The 27,351-nt window shown below is 40.4% G+C and overlaps 2 protein-coding genes and 1 long non-coding RNA gene across 10 annotated transcripts in view; 2 read left to right on the plus strand and 1 right to left on the minus strand.

Moving 5' to 3' along the window:
* Positions 1-8,456, plus strand: part of lypd6b (LY6/PLAUR domain containing 6B) — a 192,227-nt gene extending 183,771 nt beyond the window's left edge. For all 8 annotated transcript variants that reach the window (XM_048534891.2, XM_059647462.1, XM_048534890.2 and 5 more), the window contains 3 exons: positions 238-336; positions 5,909-6,039; positions 7,329-8,456. In XM_048534891.2, the coding sequence (XP_048390848.2) occupies positions 238-336; positions 5,909-6,039; positions 7,329-7,499 (401 nt within the window). In that variant the 3' untranslated portion in view covers positions 7,500-8,456. The remainder of the gene's footprint in view (positions 1-237; positions 337-5,908; positions 6,040-7,328) is intronic.
* LOC132209827 (uncharacterized) overlaps positions 1-27,351 on the minus strand; it is a 90,479-nt gene that overhangs the window by 41,904 nt on the left and 21,224 nt on the right. The window lies entirely within an intron of this gene.
* Positions 21,595-27,351, plus strand: part of lypd6 (LY6/PLAUR domain containing 6) — a 247,224-nt gene continuing 241,467 nt past the window's right edge. The window contains exon 1 of the mRNA XM_059647465.1: positions 21,595-21,699. The gene's annotated coding sequence lies outside the window, so the exon portion shown is untranslated. The remainder of the gene's footprint in view (positions 21,700-27,351) is intronic.

Consider the following 27,351-nt stretch of genomic DNA (forward strand, 5'->3'; position numbering starts at 1 on the left):
TGTGGTGTACATATATACCTTCCACTTCACTCTCTGTCGTCTGGGGAAAGTGTTTTATTCAAAGTAGTTTTCAATTCGGTGATACAAAACCACTGGCTTGTTTTATTCAGGACCGGTCAAAAATATCTATTGAAGGTACCAATTATCACAGCGTGCTTTTAGTGTTCTTGATATATTGTTTGTCCTGCAGAACAATTAGCTGGCCTCAATATCCTGAATTTCCTCTCTTTTCCACAGCGACTCCATTTCCAAACAGCTTCAAGTGCTTCACTTGCAACAATGCTTTGAACAACTATGAGTGTAACAGATGGGCTGAAGACAAATGGTGCCCTCAGCGTGAGTATCTATTTGCAAAAGGGACATGATTGCTCAATTCACCAGCCTTCTTGTGGGAGATTTACAGCTTTAGATCTGATTGATAATCCAAAGGTCTCTTTTGTAAGAAGTCTGTTTCAATAGCAGAAACAATCTGTTTTACTTTGAACAATTAGAGAAGGCTCAAACAGGTCAATCAGTATGACCCGAAACATCAGCTTTTGTTCTCCTGAGATGCTGCTTGGCCTGCTGTGTTCATCCAGCTCCACACTTTGTTATCTCAGTGTGACAGGATGTTTTGTTTTTACACAGTATTTATCAGCTGGTAAATCAAACAGTCATGTATTTTCCTGTTGCTTGTTTAAATTATTTTATTCCATGTTTAAAGTTATAGATAAAAAGTGCTTGCATCAAGCCAATTGCTATTACAAAACATAGTTAAGCTTTCTGAGGAAATCATTTTTTAAATTGAAATGTAAATATTGATTGTTTACTTTTGGCAACAATTGTTCTGCAGTTTAATCTTTTTCTTGTGTTCTGTGAGTTGTGGAGAATGTTGAGAGTGAACTGATTAAACTGTTCCCTTACTATCAAGGAACATTATTTTTAAAAAGAAAACGTGTTTCTTCATCCCCAAATGTACAGTCAATTTGAGTAATCAGCAAATTGCTTTTTGAAGGTTTGAATGAAGAGCATTATTTGTTCATACATTCACTCTGAAAATATAATTCCATACCTCAATCACTCATCGCTCAGCCCAAACAAATGGATTTTGCAACAAGTCGCAAAGTTAGTTGCATAGGCAACCTTATTAATAAGAGTTCTGTTTTCCAGCTGGGTAGACTTGAAACGATTTGGGGACCTTACGATGTTTTAAGGCACAGTTGTTTCTTTTGGCATCATTTGCAAACTGACCAATGTGTCCCTGGAGTTCTTGGGGCAAAAAGATTCTTTATCTGGGGTCAGTTTTGGTGTTAAAGCACGTGCTTTGTCTTCAGAGTCACCGGACTTAACACTTTCTCTCTGTTTTCTTCTCACAGATGCTGCTGACTTTCACCAGCAATTTGTTTTTTTTTTCAGTTTTGGTCGTGTGGCCCTTGTTACACACCAGGGAATGTATGTGGCCCATTCACATCTACTTATGATTATGACTTAAATTATGGTTTTTCTGGACCTCTGTTAAATTTCAGGCTCAATGACAGTGAGTCTGTCAGTTCATAGATCGGTAAATCCACAAATGTTAGGAAGTATGCATTCTACAGATGATTTTAATTTAGTACCTCCATTCATAGAATCCCTACAGTGTGGGGGCAGGCCATTCAGCCCATCAAGTCCACACTAACCTTCCAAAGAGCATCCAACCCAGACCCACTCCATCCCTGTAGCCCCTCATTTCCCATGGGTAACCCACCTAGCCTGCACACTATGGGCAATTTAGCAATGCCAGTCTACCCAACACACACATCTTTGGATTATGGGAGGAAACCCACAGAGACATGGGGAGAATGTGCAAGCTCCACACAGACAGTTGCCCGAGGGTGGAATCAAACCCAGGTCCCTGGCACTGTGAGGCACCAGTGCTAACCACTGAGCCACTGTGCCAGCCGAGTCGAGACATCCCACCAATGACCATTCACTTAGGTTTATCATAGAGTCTTGAGCTTCTTGAGTCTTTGTGGGAACTGTATACATTCACTGATCTTGGTCAACTGTCATAAAAGTCTTTTAACATCTATATTTTTAGAGGAAAAGCGTTTTACCAGAAAATTATGTACTGACAGCAGTCTATGTTCGAAGTTGCGAACATGGAATGCCTTCACAGTGCATGGATATGTGTTGGAAGGATGAGATATATTGGGGATTATCCAAGGGCCGAAACACACCTTCCTGAAGGACTACTTTACCTACACGTCATGCAGTCTAGTCTACTGCATTCACTGATCACAATGTGGTCTCCTCTACACTGGGGAAACGAACACTTGCATTCTGCCCACAAGAAAGACCCTGAACTTCTAGCTGCCTGGTAGTTTAACACACCACCCTGTTCCCTGTCAAACACTTTGTCTTTGCAGTGTTTCAGCGAAGCTCAGTACAAGTTGCAAGAACAGCATGTTATTTTCCGCGTGGGGACACTGCGGTCTTTCAGACTCAATATTTAGTTCAACAACTTCAGATCCAACTTCTGTCCAACTATCCTTTCTCTTTGGGCTCTGTCCCCATCTGTCATTTACAACTTATCCCCTCTCCCCACCCTATCTTTTGCATAAAAACCATGATTTTCCTAGCTACCATCAGTATGAGGAGGGGTCACCGACCTGAAACGTTAACTCTGATTTCTGTTCATAGATGCTGGCAGAGCTGTTGAGCTTTTCTAGTAATTCCTAATCTTGCTTTTTACACTGGGGAGGCAATGGCCTAATGGTATTATTGCTTGTCTGCTAATCCAGAAACCCAGATAATCTTCTGGTAACGCAGTCTCAAATCTCTCCATGGTAGATGGTGGAATTTGAAATCAATAAATGTCTGGAATTCAGAGTCTAATGATGATCATAAGTCAACTGTGAGTAAAATCCATCTGGTTTACTAAAGCCCTTTAAGGAGGGAAACTGCCACCCTTTTCTAGTCTGAGTCCAGATGTACAGCAATGTGGTTGACTCTTGAGCAATAAGGGATGGGTAATAACTGCTAGCCTGGCCAGCAATGTCGTTATCCTGAAAATGAATATCTAAAAATGTTGGCTGGATATTCTCATTTTCCCATAAGCTGCACTGTTGTGTGAAAACAAAAAGTGCTGGTAATCACAGCGGGTCAGGGAGCATTTGTGGAGAAAGAGCAAAATGAATGAGTACAAAGTAGACAATACTTTTCAGCCACTCTCCCTTCAGATTTTCCTGTTACGAATGTCAAAGGTGAGGCTACTTTGGAGTTCTAAGATTCTTTAAATACTTTAATATAATTTTAATAATTATCTTCTCAAAAAGAACTAAAAATGACAATCAGATTTTTGTTCACAGTTAGAAGTGCAGAATTTGTCCATAGCTTTGGGAAAAGTGAGGTTAACATGTATCATCCTGTCAAATATTTTATTCATTGTTTTTTCCAGATGCCTGTACCAGCTGAATCTGAAAAGCAAATACAGCCTGGCAGTGGCCAAACTTCTTATTTGCTCAGTTGAACAAAGCTAAAGTGTTTGATTGCAACACACAGCTCTTTAATGATCTTTTTCCCCTTTGGGCGCAGAATGTAATTATACCTGATTACCCATAAAAGCTGTAACCAGAGATGATGGGTTCCATTTTGCAATTTGTGCAAAGGTGGGAATGGGCAAAGATTTGGGGCAGACACTGTGTTTGTCAAGACTTTGCTTAATTTCGCACTTATGCGAATACCTAACTGCAAGCAGTTTTTATCGAATAATTTATTATACCTCCCATGCAGAGAGGTCAGTATAACAAAATGCTCAGCTATTAGATTTATCATGAAGATGTGATTGCATGAACTCAATGACTAGAGCTGTACTGCCTTCCAGGAGTGGGATGGAAGTCCAGAAGAGGGCTGTAAAATTGGATAGTATTCCAGCATTGCCATTCCCAGAAGCTGACTGTCCCTGCTGCAATTTTACCAGGACAAAGGAGATTTCAGACGGCACTTTCATTGTGGGCCAACTGAAGCCCTTAATAAGCCTATCTATTTCTTTCTTACATATGTTCAGTACCTTTACCTTTGCAGTCTTCTGTGGTAGATAATTCTATAGAGTGAAGAAATCTCTCCTTATCTTTGTCTGCAGTGGCCTATCATATATTCTGAGTGAGTGATTCTTTGTTCTGGACCCCTGTAGCTAGAGGAATCGTCATCCCTGCACACTGTCTCATCCAGCCCTGTCAGAATTTTGTATGTTTTAATGAGATCCTCTCTCATTCTTCTGAACTCCACTGAATACAGGCCCAGTCAACCCAAACTCTCCTGAATGACAAACGAATCATTGCAGGAATCAGTCTGGTGACAGTCGCTATACACCCTTTATGGAGAATATACTTTTTCTTGAGAAAGGACACCAAAACTGCACACAATATTCCACTTGTGGTCTCACCAAAGCCCTGTACAACCACACTAATCAGTTCCGAAGAAGGGTCATTGGGCACTAAATGTTAACTCTCCCTCCTCTTCACAGATGCTACCAGATCTGTGGAGTTTGTCCAGCAATTTCTGTTGTTGTTGCAGTAAGTCTTTCTTTTCCCTGTACTGAAACCCTCTTACAATGAGGCTAACATGCCAATTTTCTTCCTAACCGCTTACTGCAACTGTATGCTTACTTTCAGTGACTCATGTACAAGGGCTCCCATATCCATTTGCATATCAACGTTGGCCACTCTAACACCATTGGAATAATACTCGGCCTTTCTGTTTTGACTACCAAAGTGGACAAGTTCATACCTGTCCATGTTATACTGCATCAGCCATGTATTTTCCCACCTAGCCAACTTACTTAAAACACCCTGACACATGTTCTTCACAACTCACAATCCTACCTATTTTCATGTCATTGGCAAACTTGGAAGTATCAAATCCCCTTTTATTCTTCTGAGATCTCTGAATAACAGCCCAGTCAAACCATTGTCTTCTCATGGACAGTCCTTCCAACCCCAATATCAGCCTGCTGAACCGCTGCTGCATGCAATCTTTACGGCTCTTTAGATCAACAAATCACCTTCCTAATTCCTGAATTGCCCTAATTTAACTGGGAAATAAGCAGTGGAGTGGGAATCATTAAGTAATGTCTTTAAAGAGTTGGGACAGGTCTGATCAATTGAATGTTGTCTTGTTGAGTCATGTGTATCAATGATAGAATGTCAAAGCCTCAGGCTAAGTGATCACCAGCTATGCATGCGGAAGCGTCAGGTGATGTTGCGTACAAGTTTAATCCAAACCCTTAGAATGGAAATGCCTTGACACTCACTGCCAAGGCTCAATAAAAACAAGATTGATGATAAGTGGGTCTAGGAACACTGTTGCAACTAAGTGGCTTAGAAAGAAAGGGAAGAACATAGCAGAGGAATAAAAAAGAATAATTTATTAAATGCTTTCAATGATAACTTAATTGCTTATGATGTATGATGCAACATAGAATGTTAATACTTCAAACTGTGACGACCCTAACAGAAGCTGCATTATATCAATACCATGTTCAGAATCTCAGTTATTCTGTGAGTTTATATTGGAGAATGACGTATGAAAAGTTGTCAAAAGAAGTGTATTCCTTTGTAAGATAAATACCCAATGAAGTAAAATGCAGAAAAATTCATGAGAAAAGGGAAAGGTTTGTGACTTGTGACTTGTTGCAAATTTAAACAGGTTTTAGGGAAGTAATTGTCATTCCACTTGTACATTAAGCTGAATTTATTTGTTTAAGTTAGACCAATGTTAGGAATTTACTGCTTGTGTCTAACTTTTTTTTTATGTGCAGGCTCATTTTCGTTGCTATATAGAAAACAGAGTCCCTGAGAAACTTTGGATGATTTGTTTCTATAGATCCCAAATAGTTTGTGAATAGCATCATCGACCTAAATCTCCATCTTTGTCTTTTATGGCACAGATACAGAATACTGCCTGACAGTACACAGATTTACAAGCCGTGGCAGGAGTGAATCAGTCTCAAAGAGATGTGTTTCAAAGCTGGAATGTTATTCAGTTGGCTGCCGTCACATAAGGAAGTTCGGTCATACAGTAAGTGCTGCACAGCTATAATGGGCTGAATAGACTCTTCCTATACTGTAGGATGTTTGAAGTATATAACCAAAGATTCCCATGTATAAATTAAATAAAATGAATTTCTGCCATTGAATGAAGGACATCACGGTTAGATGTGAGAGAATGGTACAGGACAAGAGATGAGCATGATGTACCATGGCAGAAGATCTCCTGGTTGGAGGAGAAGAGCTATGACATCCTCCCTTTCAACCTCAATTGGACTTGAGTGCAGTCCTGAAGAGCCTGTGCCATCCCTTTTTCAAAACATGCTGCAAATTCATCACAGGAGCAAGAAAGTTGATGTTTCAGGTCGTTTCTGAAGAAGGGTCCCAACCTGAAGCATCAACTTTTCTGCTCTTCTGATGCTGCTGTGTTCCTGCAGCTCCACGCTGTGCTATCTCTGATTCCAGCATCTGCAGTTCTTACTATTTCCAAATTCATCAGCTGCCTTCTCAATATCTAGTGTTGTCTGAAATGAGGCAGAATGCAGTCTGATTATGAACCGATGCAATTTATACAAAATGAGCTTGCTTCTGACATTTTTTTTCTCCATAGACATTAATTAGGTTCATTTGTAACTTGGTTTTATCTAGTGATTGGCAGGAAAATTGCAAACGGTGATGATCATAGAAGTAAAGGGTATGAGGAACTGACACTCCTCATGCATGAACTGGAAGTCTGTCATTGAAGGGGGTAGTGATTGGAACCAAACCAGGATCTTGTTGACTGTGAGATCCCTATTTGGGGTTGTTAACTTGGCCCATGATTGAGATTTAGGTTGATGTTGCTATTTACCAACTATCTGGAATCTATAGAAACAAATCATCCAAAGTTTCTCAGGGACTCTGTTTTCTATATAGCAATGAAAATGAGCCTGCACGTAAAATAGAAAAGACACAAGCAGTAAATTCCTAACATTGGTCTAACTTAAAACAAATAAAGTCAGCTTAACGTACAAGTGGAATGACAATTACTTCCCTAAAACCTGTTTAAATTTGCAACAAGTCACAAGTCACAAACTTTACCTTTGGGATTGTTAACCTGGCCCAATCAGGGGGTTCTAGCAGACAGGTATAAAGAGGAGATTCAGAGAGTCTTCTGACTTCAGGGATTGTATTTGAGCTGGCTGGTTAAAGCCAGTGCACTCGGCACATGTAAATAATGGGGACTTGGTGACAGGATACTGGTCTCTGTGCAGCTATTTCAAAGGAATTGCAACATCGGTGGAAATATTTAATCAGGAAAACATTTTGTTTTTGTTTCAGGAGTGCACTTCCTGTTGTGAAGGGATGATCTGCAACATCGATGTGCCAACAAATCACACAAATGCTGTGCTTGTGGTTAAACAGCTCCGCAGGTTCCCTTCATCTGCCAGCAATAGGGTATTGAGCATAAGCTGGATCACATTAGCACCGCTAGTTGTTGTTTTGGTATGATAAACAGCAACAACATCAAGTGAAGGTGTTTTTTTTTAATGCACATCAGCTACTTTGATTGATTCCATCTTTGAGCTGTGGAAAAATGAGTCTCACCTTCAAAACAGTCCCAAATATTTGCACCAATGAATAAGAGGTGCATACTGTCAACTGGTGCACTGACATTACAAAGACTGGATTGTGATTTGTTCTGATGTGAGAAACTGCTGTTGGAGTATACCTGAGATCAAAGAATCAAAAGAGGAAGGTCATGGGACATCTAACACAAGGATAAATACAGATTTCCTTTTGTAAAATTTAATTTTTATTTTGGCCTGCCTTATCTTCGTCTCCTGGACGTTTTTATCAATTTTCAAGGGGTGACACCATGGACACCATATGCTTTCAGTCATCCTTGTCAACAGGGTCGTAGTTCAAGTGCAAACCTTGCTAGTACATATCTACAAGCTATTCAGTAGTGGACAACCAACAGTCCTTCTTATCTGATGTTCACACACTTCCAGCGGAGTTAATGAACAGTAATATGGAGCAGAAATTGTTACCAATGTGTTTTTTTCCCCAATTCTTAATTCGTGTGTGCTGAGTGCAACTACATCTTCCTCTAAATGTTGCCCAGGAAACCTCAGGAAAACTAATATTAAACATGAAATCATCCTATTCTGGTTGAATTTGTTGCTTGCTGGATAATATCAGAGGAGTAGAAATACTGCTTTTCCATTGTAACTTTTCTGACATATTGCACAAACTTCTCAAAATAGATCACAGTACTCTCTGCCAGCGCCCATGTCCATTTCCAACTACTGTTTGTGATTTTAGACTAATTCCACGTTGATTGTGTGGCAGGTGGCGGTTTTGGAAAGTAAACTTGTACACATGTAAAATTTATTTCACAATCAGGCTGAAAAAATACAGAAACCATAAGCCATAAAAATCATTAAACAATAGCATTTGTAACTATTTAACTATATGACTACTTTGTTGGGGTAATATGCAATGGTTGAAACTAGACTTAAAAATGTTTTAAAACAATACGAGAGCACTGGATCATGATGTCCTGTTCCGTTATGATCAGAAGATTAAATTGTAATCGTGGATAATTTTGCTTTGAAGTCATAGCCTATATCTGAGGATAGATGTTCCCTGCTTTAAACAAAGAACAAAAGAAATACACAGTTGAAAACGCACAATGAGTTACTTTTGGACTGGAGGAGCAACTATTATTTAGTCAAATGTGACAGCCGTTTTATCCTAGCACATCACATACAAGCGACTATGACTTGAGAAAAGGACCTTGTCCCGGTCTAATATGATAACAGCAAGGCTCTGGATATCCAAAACAGAACAGATACTACTGGAGAAACCTAGGAGATCTGTGGAGACAGAAACAGAGTTCATGTTTTGAATACTATGACTTCTTTCAGAACTGAAAAAGAGTCATCGGACTTGAAGCATTAACTCTGTTTTTCTTGACCAGGTCCCATTTCTTCCCTTTTCTTTTAACTGCTACCATGAAATCATTGATATCTGTCAGATCAGATCTCATTTGATGGCATTTTTATGAGTGTATTCCCTCTCTTAGATGTATCAATCTAAATTATGTTCTGAACTATTGGTGTGGATCATGACTACTGGCCCAGAAATAGGAGTGTTACTTACTGAACCGAGCTAGTGAACAAATAATAATAATGTATGGTATGACAGAAAAGGCATTGTTGAATTGTGAAGATTTTGTCTTTGTGTCATGAAGGCATGAATAATGTTAAATATGGTTCTTGTGACACAGGCAGCAATTCTGATGAAAGGTCATCCATCTCAAACATGACTTGTATTTCTCTCTCCTACTGCTGTCTGACCTGCTGAATATTTCTAGCATGACTTGTTTTTGTTTCAGATTTGTGGTATAGGCAGAAATCAGTTGGAACTGGTACAGCTGTATGGATGAGGACCATTGGGAGCAATAGCTCTTCCTTGGACTTACAATGTTTGTCATCTATGTGTTCCCAGTTGCTACATGTGAAGAGGGGTCTATTAAAAAAATGTATTATTTTCTTCTGCCCTTGGGTTGGAAGGCTTTGTAGACCTCCTAGTGTCATGTTCTAAATGTACATTTTCCTTGTGTTATTATGGGTTTTTTACGTTACCTCTGGCCATGCTGCACATGAGATGCACAGCTTCTGGAATGTCATAGATGCAGACGTCTGAAGGGCCCTTCCTAACACTGATTGGAGAATCTCATGACTATTTTACAGATTCTTATTTCACATTGATTGCAAAAATACAACAAAATCACTCTATGTCATTTTGTAAAACATCAACAGGAAGGGAAGTAATGATGGCTTGTAACTTTAATCCTTGTCCATCTCCTGTTGCCTCTCCCTGTTCTCACTGATTTCAGTTTTCTCCCATGCACTGCCATGACCCATCATTACCTACCTCTGGTCAAACCATACATGTGAAGCTACAAAACTCAGAATGGTGTTGAACAGCTTGGAAAAGCAGGCAATAATTCAAAATACAATGTACAAATAAAAAACAAGACTACTGCTTCAAGGCAATAATTAAAAAAAACAATTGATTTTAAGACATCAACAGTTCTGAGGAAGGGTCACCAGATTCAAAACATTAACTCTGTGTTTTCCTTCAAAGATGCTGCTATCCCTGCTGAGCTTTTCCAGCAACTTTGTTTTTATTAAGATCTTCATTGGTATTTTTGGGTTATATCCACAGTTCAGTTTGCTTCTCAATGAAAAGTGAAGCCCAATATAGCCACATAAAGATGTATAAATGTTACACATGGAAAAGGGTAATTTTGTTTGGATGACTTGCCTGGTTTATGTAAGAACAGAATGTGTATTTTTCCAGCCTGCATATACTCTGCTAGCTGTGAAGATGCTCTGCTCTTCACAACATTTGCAATGCCATGAAGCCAACCTACATAGGTCTGAAATAAAATAAGTACATGCTGCAGAAACTTAGCAGGTCTGGAAACACCTGTGGATACAGAAACCGAGTTAACATTTCAAATCTCTCATGACTTTTGGCATGAGAAAGATGGCAGTTAAAAATAACCAGAACTGTGCCAGGACTTCAATGTGTAAGAATTCACATTTGATGTGCCATGACTAGCCCGAGTCTGTAGAGTGTCATGGAAGCTCAAAACGTTAACTCTGTTTCTCTTTCCATAAAGCTGCCACATTTGCTGAATTTCTCCATTACTTTGCTTTTTTTATTTGAGATTTCCAGCATCCATTATATTTTGCTTTTATTAATGCGCTGCTGTTATGCTGTCCTTGAATATCATGTTGAATTACAGTGGACTGCTGACTTTCACTGTACAACAGCAGGCTGTTCGATGTGTGAGGCAGAATTTCTCACCAGAGGCCTATCCTACATAGTTAATATGACCTAATGCAAGAGCCCTCACTTGAAGCACTCTCACTCTTTGCATAAAACTGCCATTGGATTTGTGGCTTTAAATGGCACACACACGCACTTGCAAGATTGACACAATAGAATTCCAATGTTGTATGGAATCATGAAACACCTCACTCACTATGAGCAGCACAGATGGAAATATTTTGTTTGCAGGTGTGTGTATATACATTTTATCCACTTGTTAGTTTGCAAATTCACGTGTTAAACTTAAAAAAAAATCATTTGCAATTTACAGAAAATCCTCCAGAACAACAGAAGTATAATCCATCTTCTATTTCAATATTTGTTAATTTTAACAGAACTTAGTCACCTGTTCTTGTTCTGAACAGCACCTGGAGTTTTGCAAGAAGCTTTCAATCTACCATTTTCTCTCACTAAGGAAAATCCTAAACTTTAATTGCCCTCATCCTTAGTTTATTTAAATTAGTGTCTCCTTATTAGGGGACAGCACGGTATTTGCAGCACAATATGTAGCCAAATGCTCTTGTTTTCAATTAGGATTGTATTATCAAACTTCCCAGGAGCAAAACCATCGGAAATCTGCTAATGTCTGTATAAAAAGTAACTAATGGAGGCATTTTTTTCATAAAATATAAGCAAATTCAAGTTCTACTTATACCGCTGTGTGACCAGTTAAATTTCCAAGAGTTTTCTGTTCTAATTAATTTTTCAAGGCATTCAGAATCATCCTGACTTGTCCAAAATTATAAAAGACCTAGCAGTTAACTGTCAATCAGCATTAGTGGGTGCATTCTCTATCGAAAGCCTTTACTAATCAGGGTCCACTTACCAACCAAGCAGCACACTATTCTCATGCAGGGTAAATGTTGCCTTTCCCCTTGAATTGATATTCTTGCAAAATATCCTGATAAGTGCATGATGAAAAGCTTCGATAAAGTGCGAGATAACAAGGTGTAGAGCTGGATGGACACAGCAGGCCAAGCAGTATCAGAGGAGCAGGAAAGCTGACGTTTCAGGTAAGGAACCAATAAAGTGTGTCTCTTTTCAGCAATACTCAAGTTTTACACTAGCAAATATTTGGATCCTAGTGTAAGAAGATAGAAAAAAAATGCTACATTAAATTTAAAGGGCTGGAATAATTAAAAGGAAGCGTCATTTGGCAAACACCAAATATTTTGGTGAATGCTAAAATCTGTCAGTAATTTTCATTATGAATGATATGGTTTGCCACCTTAAAGAGAAAATCAATTGTAGATGCAGCAATGAGAGGACAGAAAAGTAATTGTGCAACACAATGCTTTGCATCCTTCTTGACTACAGAATTTGATGTAGTACCCAATGCTAATTGCAAAAGGATATACACTGTACAGCAACATCACAGCCAAGGGTCGAACCATAGGTAATCATTATTCTCCATGACGTATGGTAAATGAGGTTATCTTAATATATGGTGATACTAATTGGAACCTTGCTCTGCTGATCCAGACTATCAAGTAATTTAACTTCACCTTTTATCCTCTGTGGAATACCTTCAGGACAATTTATGAGATGAATGTTGTAACATGTTTTTATCACACCTTTGCTAGCTTCTCCCATGCTCCTGCTAAAACAATGTGCCCTTAATTTTAATATAATCAAGTGGTGATATCTCCAACTCTAATCAATCAATCCCGTCTAAACCATATAAATCACTGTTCCTTTACTGTCACTGTGTCCAAAGGCTGGAATTCCCTTTCTAACTTCTCTGTGTGAAAATCTGCACTTCAGAGACTGCAGCAGTTCAACAAGGCAGTGAACAACCCCCTTCTACAGGACCAAAATGCATGGACGGTAAATACTGACCTAGCCAGTAACACCCATGTCCTACGAATGTAAAAAATGTTATTTCAAATGCATGACATTTGACTTTTTGCACCGTAAAATTGCAACCTCTTCCATTCATGCTGCTACCAAACAAAGTGTGAATGGTGATATGCATTGTGATTCTGGGGAACATTACATACTGTCATCTAACTTCTTGATTTAATGTATAATGAGATATATCTGCCTTAAAAACCATGCAGGTAACCTTACAATATGTGAAATATCTTGAAATCCATAAGTATTATTTTCCAAAGTGCTGCTGAGGCAAATGGCAAAAAGATTTTCTGTGTAAAAGTTTGAAGCATAATTCAAACGTACTGGCTTGCCCAGATACCTGCTGCTCTAGAGGCACAGTCATGCCCTCCTGAATATCTAACTTCAAAAGCATTGCAATTGACACTTAAACATGTTTTGCCAACAGTTTACTCAGACCATTTGATGTGAGCAGCAGAGTATTCAATTTTAACAAAGCATCTGGAGTACGAAGATTTTGACCGTATGCTATTGCTTAAATCAAATGTCCTTTCCTTCCAAAAATGTACGTGACTTAAAATTCATAAATACACTATAAACAGTGCTAATCATTTTGACACAGAGACATATGGAGCAACGTAATGAGTTGCCTCAAGATTTTATATTTTAGAAACCAAAGTGCAGATAATTATAGAGTCATGCTCTTCTGTCCAACTAATCCACGCCATGTTCTCAAACTAAACTAGTCCCACTTGCCTGCGTTTGGCTCATATTCAATAAACCTTCTGGAATTATGAGTCTATTGACGACCATGAATCCATTGTTGATTGTTGGAAAAACTCATCTGGTTCTCTAATGCCCTTTAGGGAAGGAAACTGCCATCCTTACCTCGTCTGGCCTACATGGGACTCCAGAGCCTCAGCAATGTGGTTGACTCTTAACGGCCTTCTGAACAATTAGGGAGGGGCAATAAATGCTGGCCTGGCCAGTGATGCCCTCATCCCATGAATACATAAAAAACCCCTCCAAACCTTTCCTTTTCATGTACTTAGCCAAATGTCTTTGAAATGTTGTAACTGTACCTGTATCCATCACTTTCTATGGTAGTTCACTCCACATTTGGACAACTCTCTGTGTAAAAAAAGTTGCCCCTTGTGTCCTTTATAAATCTTTCTTCTCTCACTTTAAAAGTATGCCCCCCAGTTTCGGACTCCCCGACTGTAGGGAAAAGGCCTTTCCTCTTCACCATACCTATGTTCTTAATGATTTTATAAACCATTATAAGGTCATCCCTCAACTTCCTCTGGTACAGTAATAAAAGTCCCAGCCTATTTTTATAACTCAAACTCTCCATTTCTGGAAACATCCTGGTAATCTTTTCCGAATTTTCTCTGATTAAATAATATTCTTCCAAAGCAGCGTGACCAGAACTGCACACAGTGTGCAGAAGAGGCCTCTGCAACATTCTGTACAACCTCAACATGATGCCCCAACACTTATATGCAAAGGTCTGCTCAATGAAGGCAAGCATGTTAAACACCTTCTTAACCATCCCTGAGGAAGGGTCACTGGACCCAAAACGTTAACTCTGTTTTTTTCCTTCACAGATGCTGCCAGACCTGCTGAGCTTTTCCAGCATAATAAAGTATGGAGCTGAATGAACACAGCAGGCCAAGAAGCATCTTAGGAGCAACTTTGTTTTTGTTGTTAACCGCCCTGTCGGATTATTGACCTGAACCCCTAGGTCTTTCTGTTCTACACTACCTAGGGCCCTACCATTAATTGTCCTGCCATTCTTTGTTTCACCAAAATGCAATACTTCCCACTCATCCAAATTAAACTCCATCTCAACTTCTCAGCCCATTGACCCAATTGATCAAGATCTCTTTGTAATCTTTGATAACCTTCTTCACTGTCTACTATTTTACAAATTTTAGTGTCCTCCGCAGAATTATTTGTATAAATAACAAATAAAAGTGGACCCAGGACTGATTCTTGTGGAACACTGCTATTCACAGGCCTCTAGCCCAAACAACAACCTTCCACCACTACCCTCTGCCTCCTACCGTTAAGCCAATTTTGTATCTAATTGGCAAACTCAACCATGTGATCTAACTTTACTAATTAGTCTACCATGTGGAACCTTGTCAAAAGCTCCATGTGCCCAAAGTCTACCACTTTGCACTCATCAATCAATTTGGTTATGTCCTGAAGAAACTCAATCAACCACGTGAGACATGATTTTCCGCGCACAAAACCATGCTGACTATCCCTAAGCAATCCCTCAAACAACTTACCCACCACCAGTGTCAGGTTTACAGGTCTATAGGTGCCAGATATTTAACATTTTAAATTAAATGTCTGTACTGTTGGGTTAATTTGTGTGATATTTGACACTGTGTAAAGCTCTTTGAACCTAATACAAAATATAAACAGAAGCACCATATTATGACTAGTCACTTGTGGTTTAGATTACATTAGATTCCCTACAGTGTGGAAACAGGCCCTTCAGCCCAACAAGTCCACGCCGCTCCTTGGAGCATCCTATCCCCCTATAACCCACACACCCCTGAACACAATGGGCAATTTAGCATGGCCGATCCACCTAGTCTGCACATCTTTGGACTGTGGGAGGAAACCGGAGCACCTGGAGGAAACCCATGCAGACATGGGGAGAATGTGCAAACTCCACACAGACAGTTACCCGAGGCTAGAATCGAACCCGGGTCCCTGGCTCAGGCTGCAGTGCTATTCACTGAGCCACCGTGCCGCACTAGCACTAACCAGACCAAAAAACACAAAAAAAATTGCCTGTAAATAATTAGCATTAAATTTTTTATGGTGACAAGATGGAGACTGATTTATGTGGACAGATATAATTTGGAGCTGGAGCAGGCCACTTTGTCCTTCACAGTTCTTTATCTGTGTCTTGATTGGGTGAGACCTTATTGTTAAACAGTAACCTGTAATTCTATTCTTGCACAAGAGTGTTTCCACTTGTATCCTGTCAAGACCCCTCAGGATCTTATTTATTTCGATGAAGCCAGTTTTTATTGCTTTACACTCCAGTGGACGCTGAAGCCATCCATACTTTCCTCAAAAGACCACCTTCTCAGTCCAGCAATTTAGTCTTGTAAGTCCACTGAACTGCTTCCAACACATTTGCACCCATCTCAAACAAGGAAACCAGATGAGGTCTCATGAAGACCCTGTATAGCTGAAGCATAATCTCCCTACATTCTTTTCAGTTTAACTCATGATTCATTCTAATATTCTATCACCTTTCCTAATTACTTGCTGGACCTGAAAACTAACCTTCTTTGATTCATACATTGGAACACCCAGGTCTGCATCTCTGTATATGCATTTTTAATTTTCCTGCCAAAATGGACAGTTTCATATTTTTCTACATGATACTCCATTTGTCAGATCTTTGTCTACTCATTTATCTTGTCAATATTCCCTTTAAGCCACTTCATGTCCTCTTTGTGTCTTTCAATGTAATCTAGTCATTAGACCAAGAGCAGCACTGACCAATCTACATTAATCTTGCTTTCCAACTCTTGTTATGACATTTCAAGTGCTCATCAATGTAGTTTTTAAAGGCTGTCCCATATCTAATATTCTCTGAGAAAGTGCTTTCCAGACAACACAGTTTATTCAGAGATAATGGGAACTGCAGATGCCGGAGAATCCGAGATAACAAAGTGTGGAGCTGGATGAACACAGCAGACCAAGTAGCATCTTAGGAGCACAAAAGTCCTGGTGAGGCCACACCTGGAGTACTGTGTGCAGTTTTGGTCTCTTTACTTGAGAAGGGGATTGTACTAGCACAGGAGGGGGTACAGAGGAGATTCACTCGGTTGATTCCAGAGTTGAGAGGGTTGGATTATGAGGGGAGACTGAGTAAACTGGGATTACGCTCATTAGAATTCAGAAGAATGAGGGGAGATCTTATAGAAACATATAAGACTATGAAGAGAATAGATAAGGTGGAGGCAGGGAGGTTGCTTCCACTAGCAGGTGAAACTAGGACTAGAGGGCATAGCCTCAAATTAAAGGGAAGCAGATGTCGGACTGAGGTCAGGAGGAACTTCTTCATCCAAAGGGTTGTGAATTTGTGGAATTCCCTGCCCAGTGAAGCTACCTTGCTGAATGTGTTTAAGGCAAGAAGAGATAAATTTTTGAACAGTAAAGGAATTAAGGGCTATGGTGTGCAGGCAGGTAAGTGGAGCTGAGTCTCAAAAAGATCAGCCTTGATCTTATTAAATGGTGCGGCTGGCTCAAGGGACCAGATGGCCTACTCCTGCTCCTAGTTCTTATGTTCTCATAATGCGTGAATGGATTTCTTTTATGTGCTAACATTCAATGAGGTAATTCCATGGAGGTTTTTAGGGAAGTTTACTTCCAGGTGATTGAAGAATATGGCTATCACAACATGAACTTGTCCTAAAGATGGGTTAAAAAAAACTTAAAGTTAACTCTCTCTACATGTAAGCTGCTTCACCTGCCAATTGTTTCTCTTCTTTTCCAAATTGTTCAAAGCAATTTTGACCATACACTATCATGGGGATGGGGTGGGTTGAAGAGAACAGGATGTATACCATTCACCAGAAAAGGAATTGGACTAGTGACATAAATACTGAAGCTACATGGGCAGATTAGAGGCTAGGAATCCTTCAGTGAGTAACTCATCTCCAGACTCCCTAAAACATGTCTATCATCTACACTGCACAGGTCAGGAGAAAAATTGAATACTTTACGCTTGAATAAAACCAAAACTGTAGATGTTAGAACTCCGAAACAAAGAGTTAACATTTAAGTTTGATACAGCTTCTTCAGAAATGAAACATTAACTCTGTTTCTCTCTCCACAGATGCTGTGAGACCTGCTGAATTTCACCAGCATTTTCTGTGGCTGTTTCTATTCTCCACTTTCCTGGAAGAGAACATCTCTAATAACATTCAGGAAGTTTGACGCCATGGCAAAGCAGCCCACTTGATTGGTACTGCATCCATAAGCATTCACTCCCTCTGCCACCAATGCCATAGCAGCAATGTGTGCCATCAACAAGATGGAGATCAGAAATATCCCAAGAATTCTGAGAGAGCACTTTTCAATCCCACAACCATTACCATTTAGAAAGCTGAGAGCAGCAGACAGATAGGAACACCACCATCTGCAGCTTCTCTTCTAAGCCCAATTCTGAATTGGAATTGTATTGCTGTTCCTTTCGTATTGCTGGATCAAAATCCTGAAACTTCCTCCGTCATTTTCATCATCGTAATTACCGGCCCCTCACAGACAAGGATGGCCCTCTTCCACTCGTAGTGTTAGTCCATAGGTGACTGTACAGTTGGATGCCACTGCCACAGACTCTGCTACACTTGGGGTTGAAGGTGGTCGTGGGATGGGGTTGGTGTGGTGTTCATTGTGGCAGCTTGCTCCTTATGCTGTTTTCGCCTGGCTTGCATTTTCCCCCGACGGCAAATCTCAGAATAAGGTAATAAAATGTGAGGCTGGATGAACACAGCAGGCCAAGCAGCATCTCAGGAGCACAAAAGCTGACGTTTCGGGCCTAGACCCTTACTTTGAAAAAATTATAGTGTTCAAAGCAGGCCGGTCGCCTGAATACTCCAGCTAGGAATAATGGAATAGGACCCCGGTTCTATTTTGTTGGTTTTCGGAACTGAGGCCATGATTAAGAGGGACGGCCGGGGGCATTCGTATTGTGCCGCTAGAGGTGAAATTCTTGGACCGGCGCAAAACGAACAAAAGCGAAAGCATTTGCCAAGAATGTTTTCATTAATCAAGAACGAAAGTCGGAGGTTCGAAGACGATCAGATACCGTCGAAGTTCCGACCATAAACGATGCCGACTAGCGATCCGGCGGCGTTATTCCCATGATCCGCCGGGCAGCTTCCGGGAAACCAAAGTCTTTGGGTTCCGGGGGGAGTATGGTTGCAAAGCTGAAACTTAAAGGAATTGACGGAAGGGCACCACCAGGAATGGAGCCTGCGGCTTAATTTGACTCAACACGGGAAACCTCACCCGGCCCGGACACGGAAAGGATTGACAGATTGATAGCTCTTTCTCGATTCTGTGGGTGGTGGTGCATGGCCGTTCTTAGTTGGTGGAGCGATTTGTCTGGTTAATTCCGATAACGAACGAGACTCCCACATGCTAAATAGTTACGCGACCCCCGAGCGGTCCGCGTCCAACTTCTTAGAGGGACAAGTGGTGTACAGCCACACGAGATTGAGCAATAACAGGTCTGTGATGCCCTTAGATGTCCGGGGCTGCACGCGCGCTACACTGAATGGATCAGCGTGTGTCTACCCTACGCCGCCAGGTGTGGGTAACCTGTTGAACCCCATTCGTGATAGGAATTGGGAATTGCAACTATTTCCCATGAACGAGGAATTCCCAGTAGTGTGGTCAAAATTGCTTTGAACAATTTGGAAAAGAAGAGAAACAATTGGCAGGTGAAGCAGCTTACATGTAGAGAGAGTTAACTTTAAGTTTTTTTTAACCCATCTTTAGGACAAGTTCATGTTGTGATAGCCATATTCTTCAATCACCTGGAAGTAAACTTCCCTAAAAACCTCCATGGAATTACCTCATTGAATGTTAGCACATAAAAGAAATCCATTCACGCATTATGAGAACATAAGAACTAGGAGCAGGAGTAGGCCATCTGGTCCCTTGAGCCAGCCGCACCATTTAATAAGATCAAGACTGATCTTTTTGAGACTCAGCTCCACTTACCTGCCTGCACACCATAGCCCTTAATTCCTTTACTGTTCAAAAATTTATCTCTTCTTGCCTTAAACACATTCAGCAAGGTAGCTTCACTGGGCAGGGAATTCCACAAATTCACAACCCTTTGGATGAAGAAGTTCCTCCTGACCTCAGTCCGACATCTGCTTCCCTTTAATTTGAGGCTATGCCCTCTAGTCCTAGTTTCACCTGCTAGTGGAAGCAACCTCCCTGCCTCCACCTTATCTATTCTCTTCATAGTCTTATATGTTTCTATAAGATCTCCCCTCATTCTTCTGAATTCTAATGAGCGTAATCCCAGTTTACTCAGTCACCCCTCATAATCCAACCCTCTCAACTCTGGAATCAACCGAGTGAATCTCCTCTGTACCCCCTCCTGTGCTAGTACAATCCCCTTCTCAAGTAAAGAGACCAAAACTGCACACAGTACTCCAGGTGTGGCCTCACCAGGACTTTTGTGCTCCTAAGATGCTGCTTGGTCTGCTGTGTTCATCCAGCTCCACACTTTGTTATCTCGGATTCTCCGGCATCTGCAGTTCCCATTATCTCTGAATAAACTCAGTGTTGTCTGGAAAGCACTTTCTCAGAGAATATTAGATATGGGACAGCCTTTAAAAACTACATTGATAAGCACTTGAAATGTCATAACAAGAGTTGGAAAGCAAGATTAATGTAGATTGGTCAGTGCTGCTCTTGGTCTAATGACTAGATTACATTGAAAGACACAAAGAGGACATGAAGTGGCTTAAAGGGGATATTGACAAGATAAATGAGTAGATAAAGATCTGACAAATGGAGTATCATGTAGAAAAATATGAAACTGTCCATTTTGGCAGGAAAATTAAAAATGCATATACAGAGATGCAGACCTGGGTGTTCCAATGTATGAATCAAAGAAGGTTAGTTTTCAGGTCCAGCAAGTAATTAGGAAAGGTGATAGAATATTAGAATGAATCATGAGTTAAACTGAAAAGAATGTAGGGAGATTATGCTTCAGCTATACAGGGTCTTCATGAGACCTCATCTGGTTTCCTTGTTTGAGATGGGTGCAAATGTGTTGGAAGCAGTTCAGTGGACTTACAAGACTAAATTGCTGGACTGAGAAGGTGGTCTTTTGAGGAAAGTATGGATGGCTTCAGCGTCCACTGGAGTTTAAAGCAATAAAAACTGGCTTCATCGAAATAAATAAGATCCTGAGGGGTCTTGACAGGATACAAGTGGAAACACTCTTGTGCAAGAATATAGAATTACAGGTTACTGTCTAACAATAAGGTCTCACCCAATCCAGCCTCACATTTTATTATCTTGGAATTCTCCAGCATCTGCAGTTCCCATTATCTCAGAATAAGGTTGCGTGTTTACAATGGAGATGAGGAGGAATTTCTTCTCTCTGACGGTAATGAATCTGTCGAATTCTATACTGTTGAGGACGACTGAGGCTGGGTCATTAAGTATATTCAAGGATACAGATACAGATTTTTAATCAGTAAAAGAACCAAAGATCAGTAAAAGAACCAAAGATTATAGGGAAAAGGCAGGAAAGTGGCGTTGAGGATTATTGGATCAGAAATAATGGGAACTGCAGATACTGGAGAATCCGAGATAACAAAGTGTGGGGCTGGATGAACACAGCAGGCCAAGCAGCATCTCAGGAGCACAAAAGCTGACGTTTCGGTCCCAGACCCTTCTTTTTCAATGAAAGGCACAACAGACCTGATGGGCTGAATGACCCACTTCTGCTCTTACATTTTATGGTCCTGCACAGAAAGCAGGGCGAGGAGGCACACCTCCGTGAACTAAGAGTTCAAGGATTGTAATCGTGCTTTTAGTATCACTCAGCAAGACCGTTCAGCCATTGAGTGAACACACCACTCTCAAGGGCAACTTTCAGGCTGAGGCGAAAGAAACGGCCCTGAGCTCCGGTTGGTATCTCAAACAAAAATCAAATGCTCAAGTTCCTGGTATGAAGTAGAAGGTCGGCAACAGTATTAACCTGTCACATTTCCCTCGCTCCAACCAAATTTAGATGATGTAATGCGCTTTGATCCCGCCTCAAAGGGGTGGAGAGATCACCACCAGATCCCTGATCTGTTTTGAACCCCTGTGCGGAACAGGGAGCCTATTCACTGCTGTCTTTTCAACTAATAACATCGTCCAAAGTTTTGCCACTCACTTGCCCATCGGACAGGTAAAAAAAACCCTTTATTTTTAAATTACAAAGTGGTCTACATAAATTGCTGCCCACTTTCTGTTTGCATGGATGCACTAGCCTGCGGTGCAGTAATAAGTTGTCCCTGTTTTCCAAACTTTAATTTTCTATGATGTGATTTTTGTCAGTAAGCTAATGCACACTGGAGAGGTAATGTCGCTCTGGACTGTGATAAGTTGGACAGTGGATCTACAAGGAATGCGGTTAAGTCAGGGATTGGATGCAGGGCTTTGCTGGACCGAGTTCTGACCGACCCACAGGAGGCGATCAGCTCCGGGGCTGCGATCAGTGACTCGCTGCCTCCGGGTTTGACAGCTTGTTCTTCCAGGTTCCCCTCCAGAACCCACTCTGATTTCTAAAGTGGGGAAGAGCTGCTTGATATGCAGACACTACTGAGCACACCATAATCGACTTGAAAATAAGGGAGCTTCAGTACAGAACTTTAACTCATTTAACTCTATTTCGCTCCCCCCGCCCCCAAACTGGATTATAAATAAATATGTAACCTAATCGGTCTTGCATAGACGTTTGGATAGAAAGAATTTGGGCTGCGTCTATAACGATTCTACTTTTTTAAATCTTGTACAAGCACCGTTCCCCAAATATGCGTCTATTTAATTGATTGCTGGAAGAATATCTATACTGCCTTCACATTATCAGGTGGTGTATTAAGTTTGTGAACACAGCTGTGCCATTAGGCTGATAAAAGGACTTGCATTGATGTAGCACCTGATTGCATCTCACTGAAACGCGTGGAAAGAATAATTTTACCTGCACTCTTGTGTATGCAAACAAACCAAACATTTTACGATACAACAGTTGGTGTTGACCTTTGCTGTACTAGTCAATGGAGAAACGTTGGCAACTGGCACAAATGGAACTGTCTGCTCTAAGCAACTAGTGTTAGCAAGAACTGCAGATGCTGGAGTCAGAATCAACAGAGTGTGGAGCTGGAGTTCTGATGAAGGGTCCCAACCCGAAATGTCAACTGTCCTGCTCCTCCGATGTTGCCTGACCTGCTGTGTTCCTCCAGCTTCACACTGTGTTGAATCTGTAACTAATGTGGAGGCCTCAGTGCTTTACAATAGATATTAATTACTTGGATGAGTACTTAGTAGTGAAGGCACTGTTGACAGGTCTGCAGATGATGTAAAAATAGATGGAAAGCAGGTGGTGAGAGTGCTACAGAGACTATAGAGGGATATAGACAAGTTAAGCAAGTGGGCAAAAGAACCTGGCAGGTGGAGTATAATCTGGAGAACATGTGAGGCTATGCACTTTGGCATGAAGTGAAGAGGAGCTGAATATTACTTAAATGGAGAAAGACTGTAGAAAGCTACAATATAGAGGGATTTGTGCACAAAAGGCTAGCATTCAAATTCAGCTAGAGATAGGGAAAGTAAGAGGAATATTGGACTTTATTTCAGAGGGAATGATGCATAAAAATAGGGAAGTCTTGCTAAAACTATAGAAGCTAATCGTATAGCTGGAATACTGTGAACAGTTTTGACTCCCTTTGCTAAAGAAAGATATATTGGCGTTGGAGGCAGCCCAGAGAAGGTTCATTAGTTTGATCCCTGTATTAAGAGATTATCTTATCAGGGGAGTTTGAGAAGGTTGAGCCTGTCCTCATTGAAGTAAGGTAAGGTGGCCTCATCGAAACATGTAAGATTCCTAATGGACAGGGTAGATGCGGAAAGGTTGTTTCTCTTTGTGGAAAGTTCTCGGACCAAAGGGCATAAACTTACTGGCCCAATGAGAACGAGATGAAGAGGAACATTTTCTCTCAGACTCTACAGACTGTAAGGAATTCTTCACCACAGAAGGCAGTAGTGGCTGATTCATTAGCTACATTAGCTGTAGACATATTTTTGACCAGTAAAGGAATCAAGAGTTATTGGGCCAAGGCAGGTAGAAGAGTTGAGCATAATCAGATCAGTTATCATCTCATTGAATGATGGAGCAGGCGCTATGGGCTGAATGGCCTACTTCTGCTCCTATGTCTTATGGTATTGAGTAGTTCCATTGGACCTTATTCATCTGAAGTACTGATATAGGCAGAAAGTGTGTCAACCTGCATTTCCAGTGAGGTAGATGCTTGGATTGTAGGCATAGAACAGTTAACTAGTAATTCTTAAAATAACTGTGATGGCATTTTCATCCCATCAAATTTACTCCTTTCTTAAAGTTCTGACTCTAGCAATAAACTTTATTTAATGCCAGACACCTTCTGACAACTAATTCAGGTGAATGCTGTTCAGTTATAAGTCTTGACAGTTAAGGGCTAATTTAATGAGCTGGAGTTCTGAGTAGGACGCATCTCTGTTTGGTAGATCTTTTATTCGTTAACAGGCTGAGGGTATTGCTGGCTAGGCAGCATTTATTACCCAGTTAAGAGTCAACCACACTGCTGCGGGCCTAGTGTCACATATGGGCTGGACCAGGTAAGGATAGCTTTATTGCCTTCCCTAAATGGCGTTAGTGAACCAGAAAGGTTTTTTGCTGACAGTTAATTCATGGGCATTCTTAAAAATTCTTGGCATAATTAAGAATTCCAGATATTTTAATAAATTCAGATTCCACCACCTGCAATAGCAGGATTCAAACCCCGGTCTCCCGAACATTATTTGGCTCTCTGGATTATCAGTCCAATGATAATACTATTAGGCCATCACCTCCCCTTGCTAGTGCATATTGAAATTGTAGGTGCATGCAGCTCAGGGGTTTGAATATTGGGTAAAAATTAACTTGTATTTGTTAGATTCTTCATCTGTGAAGGCATCACAGCCAAATATTATGTCTCTGCCTTTTTTTTGTATGGCTTAGTCGCAAACTAGGTTTTGGGCAATATCAATTGCAGCAGATGAACAAATTAAATGAAAAATTCTGCACATAACCATTTGGACAAAAACGATTGTTGCTTCCTGAATTTGAAAATATGTTCTTAAAAATAATTTAAATCAGAATAGACTACAGAACAGGCATTATTACTATCAGCAGACAAACCATATCTAAATCACTACTTGGGAGCAATTTCGTTGAATGCCAAAGGAGTTTGACCATTGACTCAATTTCAAATTGCTCTTGAAGAGAGAGAATACTCAAAAAAAATGTTAATTTTGCGATAGCTATGCATTAATCTAGTTAGACTACTAAATTTGATTAATAAGTATATTAATGGAAAGTTATTTTCTCTATATGTAATCATAGAATGGAAATGCAAAGTGTTGGTGGATATTGATTGTCTTGTTAAGTTTCTGGTCAACAGCAATCCCCAGGATGTTGAATTGGGAAATTTGTTCAATGAATACTGCCATTTATCGTCATCCAAACATATCTGCGAGTACAAAATATACGGATCATTCATGATGATAACCACTTGTGATCTGTGACATCATAACAGCCATTGTAGTAATAAGCAAAAGTTTGTTGCTCTGTTCATGTCAATTACAAAGCCAGGAATGGACTTGATTTGATGAATGGTGTTTCCTTGTTCCCTGTTTTCAACATTTTAGAGTTGACTAATGGTCAGGAACAAGGCTCATCCCTTAAAAACTGACAACTGTAATATTGTCAACAAAAATGAGGTAATAATTACTTTGCATCAACATTTACAGTAGGAGAAGATTTCTGCTTACTAGATAACTCAAGTAAACTGATATTTAACCCGGGACTGTCCATAGTTAATGAAAGCAAAATAACAGTAATCACGAAAATTATGACAGAGAAGAGTGACAAGTCTCCTAAACCAAATGGTTCCCACACAGGGCTTCAAAGGAAGTAGCTGAAAACTTTACAAACTCTCTTAACTATAAAACTCCAATTCTGTCAGATGGTAAATGTTTGCATGTCATGCTGTTTAGTAAAGGTGAGAGGAAAGCCAGATAATTATAAACTAGTTTAACCTAACATCTGTTGTTAAAGGAATGCCAGATACTATCAAAAAGGACACCTGGAAAAGTTTCATCTAATCATACAGAGTCAACAGGGATTTGAAAGGTATCAGTAATGCCTGACAAATACAAGTGAATGTTTTTGATGAGATGACAAATCTAGTCGGTGAAGCTGGGGTGGGTGGTGTAGTGGGTGGGTAGCCTTTGTAAATGTTACTTAACAAGGATGTCCAGAACATTCAACAAGTTCCCCTTGTGATGACACTGTGCCTTTAAGAGATGTGTTCTGACCTGTTTCTTTTGCAGAGGGGTGTTGTCACAGTGGTACTGTTTACCAGGCAGTTGGTAAACAGCTTTGAGTTTTCCCTGGGTGCTTTACTAAAGGCAAAAAAAAAGAGTGGGCGGGGTCAGGGTCACACAAACCCAGAAGGATTTTGGTTTTGATTTAGGGCATTTCTGACTTTTTTGTGGTTTTTTTTCTGGCTGCCGGAACTGAAAGCTTGAGTTCACTATAACTGGAGTAAAATCTTAGAGAGCAAAAATCAAAAAGAGCAGTTTGCTTCTTTCTCCTGGTCTGGAGAGAGGCAGCACATGAGAATAATAACTGAATAGTTGCCGAATTGTCTTTCACAGGATAAAGTGTGCTTTAATTCAAGACTAGTGGTGGACCAATCTAATTGTATCTGGAACAGAGCACCCTATACTTGCCTTTTAAAAAATATAAAAGTGAGAGTCTAGGCCATCTCTATAATATACTTTCAGAGGTTTGGTCTGGTCCATATCACCCTCCAAGATAAAATGCCTAAAAGTTGAAGCTAATGGAATTGAAGACAAATTATTGACCTAGTTAGGAAATTGGATATACAGCAAAAGACAGAATGTGCAGGTATTTCTGCGTGATAGTTGCATTCTGATGTGACCTTGTGCTATAGAAAATCGCATTATAGGGAAATCTCTATCGAAAATCACTACGCAGGTACAGCAGAGAGTTCATGTTATTCAAACAGCACACACTATTCATCCATAACATAGTGTGAAGCTGGAGGAACACAGCAGGAGAGGCAGCTTCAGAGGACCAGGAAAGTTGACATTTCGTGTCAGAAACCGTTTTCTGAAGATGGGTTCCGACCCAAAACGTCGGCTTTCCTGTTCCTCTGATGCTGCCTGGCCTGCTATGTTCCTCCAGCTCCACACTGTGTTATCTCTGACTCCAACATCTGCAGTTCTTACTATCCCATTATTCATCAATTACATTACAGCCCATTTGCATTAACGAAACACACATTATAGCAGAAATAGCAGGAATAATGGACAATTAGCCTGGTCTCATTCAAGGATCTTGTTGGGACATTAAGGATATAAGAACGTAAGAAATTGGAGCAAGAGTAGGCCATCTAGCCAGTCAAGCCTTTGCTGCTATTCAATAAGATCATGGCTGATCTTTTCTTGGACCCCACTCCACTTACTCACCAACTCACCATAACCATTAATTCTTTTACGGTTCAAAAATCTGTCTATCTTTGCCTTAAAAACATATAATGAAGTAACCTCAACTGCTTCACTAAGCAGCGAATTCCACAGGTTCACAACTCTTTGCCTGAAGAAGTTCCTCAGTCCTAAATCTGCTCCACCTTATTTTGAGGCTATGCCCCGAGTTCTAGTTTCGCCCACTCATAGAAACAACCTAAGATAATGAAATGTGAGAATGGATGAACACAGCAGGCCCAGCAGCATCTCA

The sequence above is a fragment of the Stegostoma tigrinum genome, chromosome 7 (genome assembly GCF_030684315.1).
Source record: "Stegostoma tigrinum isolate sSteTig4 chromosome 7, sSteTig4.hap1, whole genome shotgun sequence".
NCBI lineage: Eukaryota > Metazoa > Chordata > Chondrichthyes > Orectolobiformes > Stegostomatidae > Stegostoma > Stegostoma tigrinum.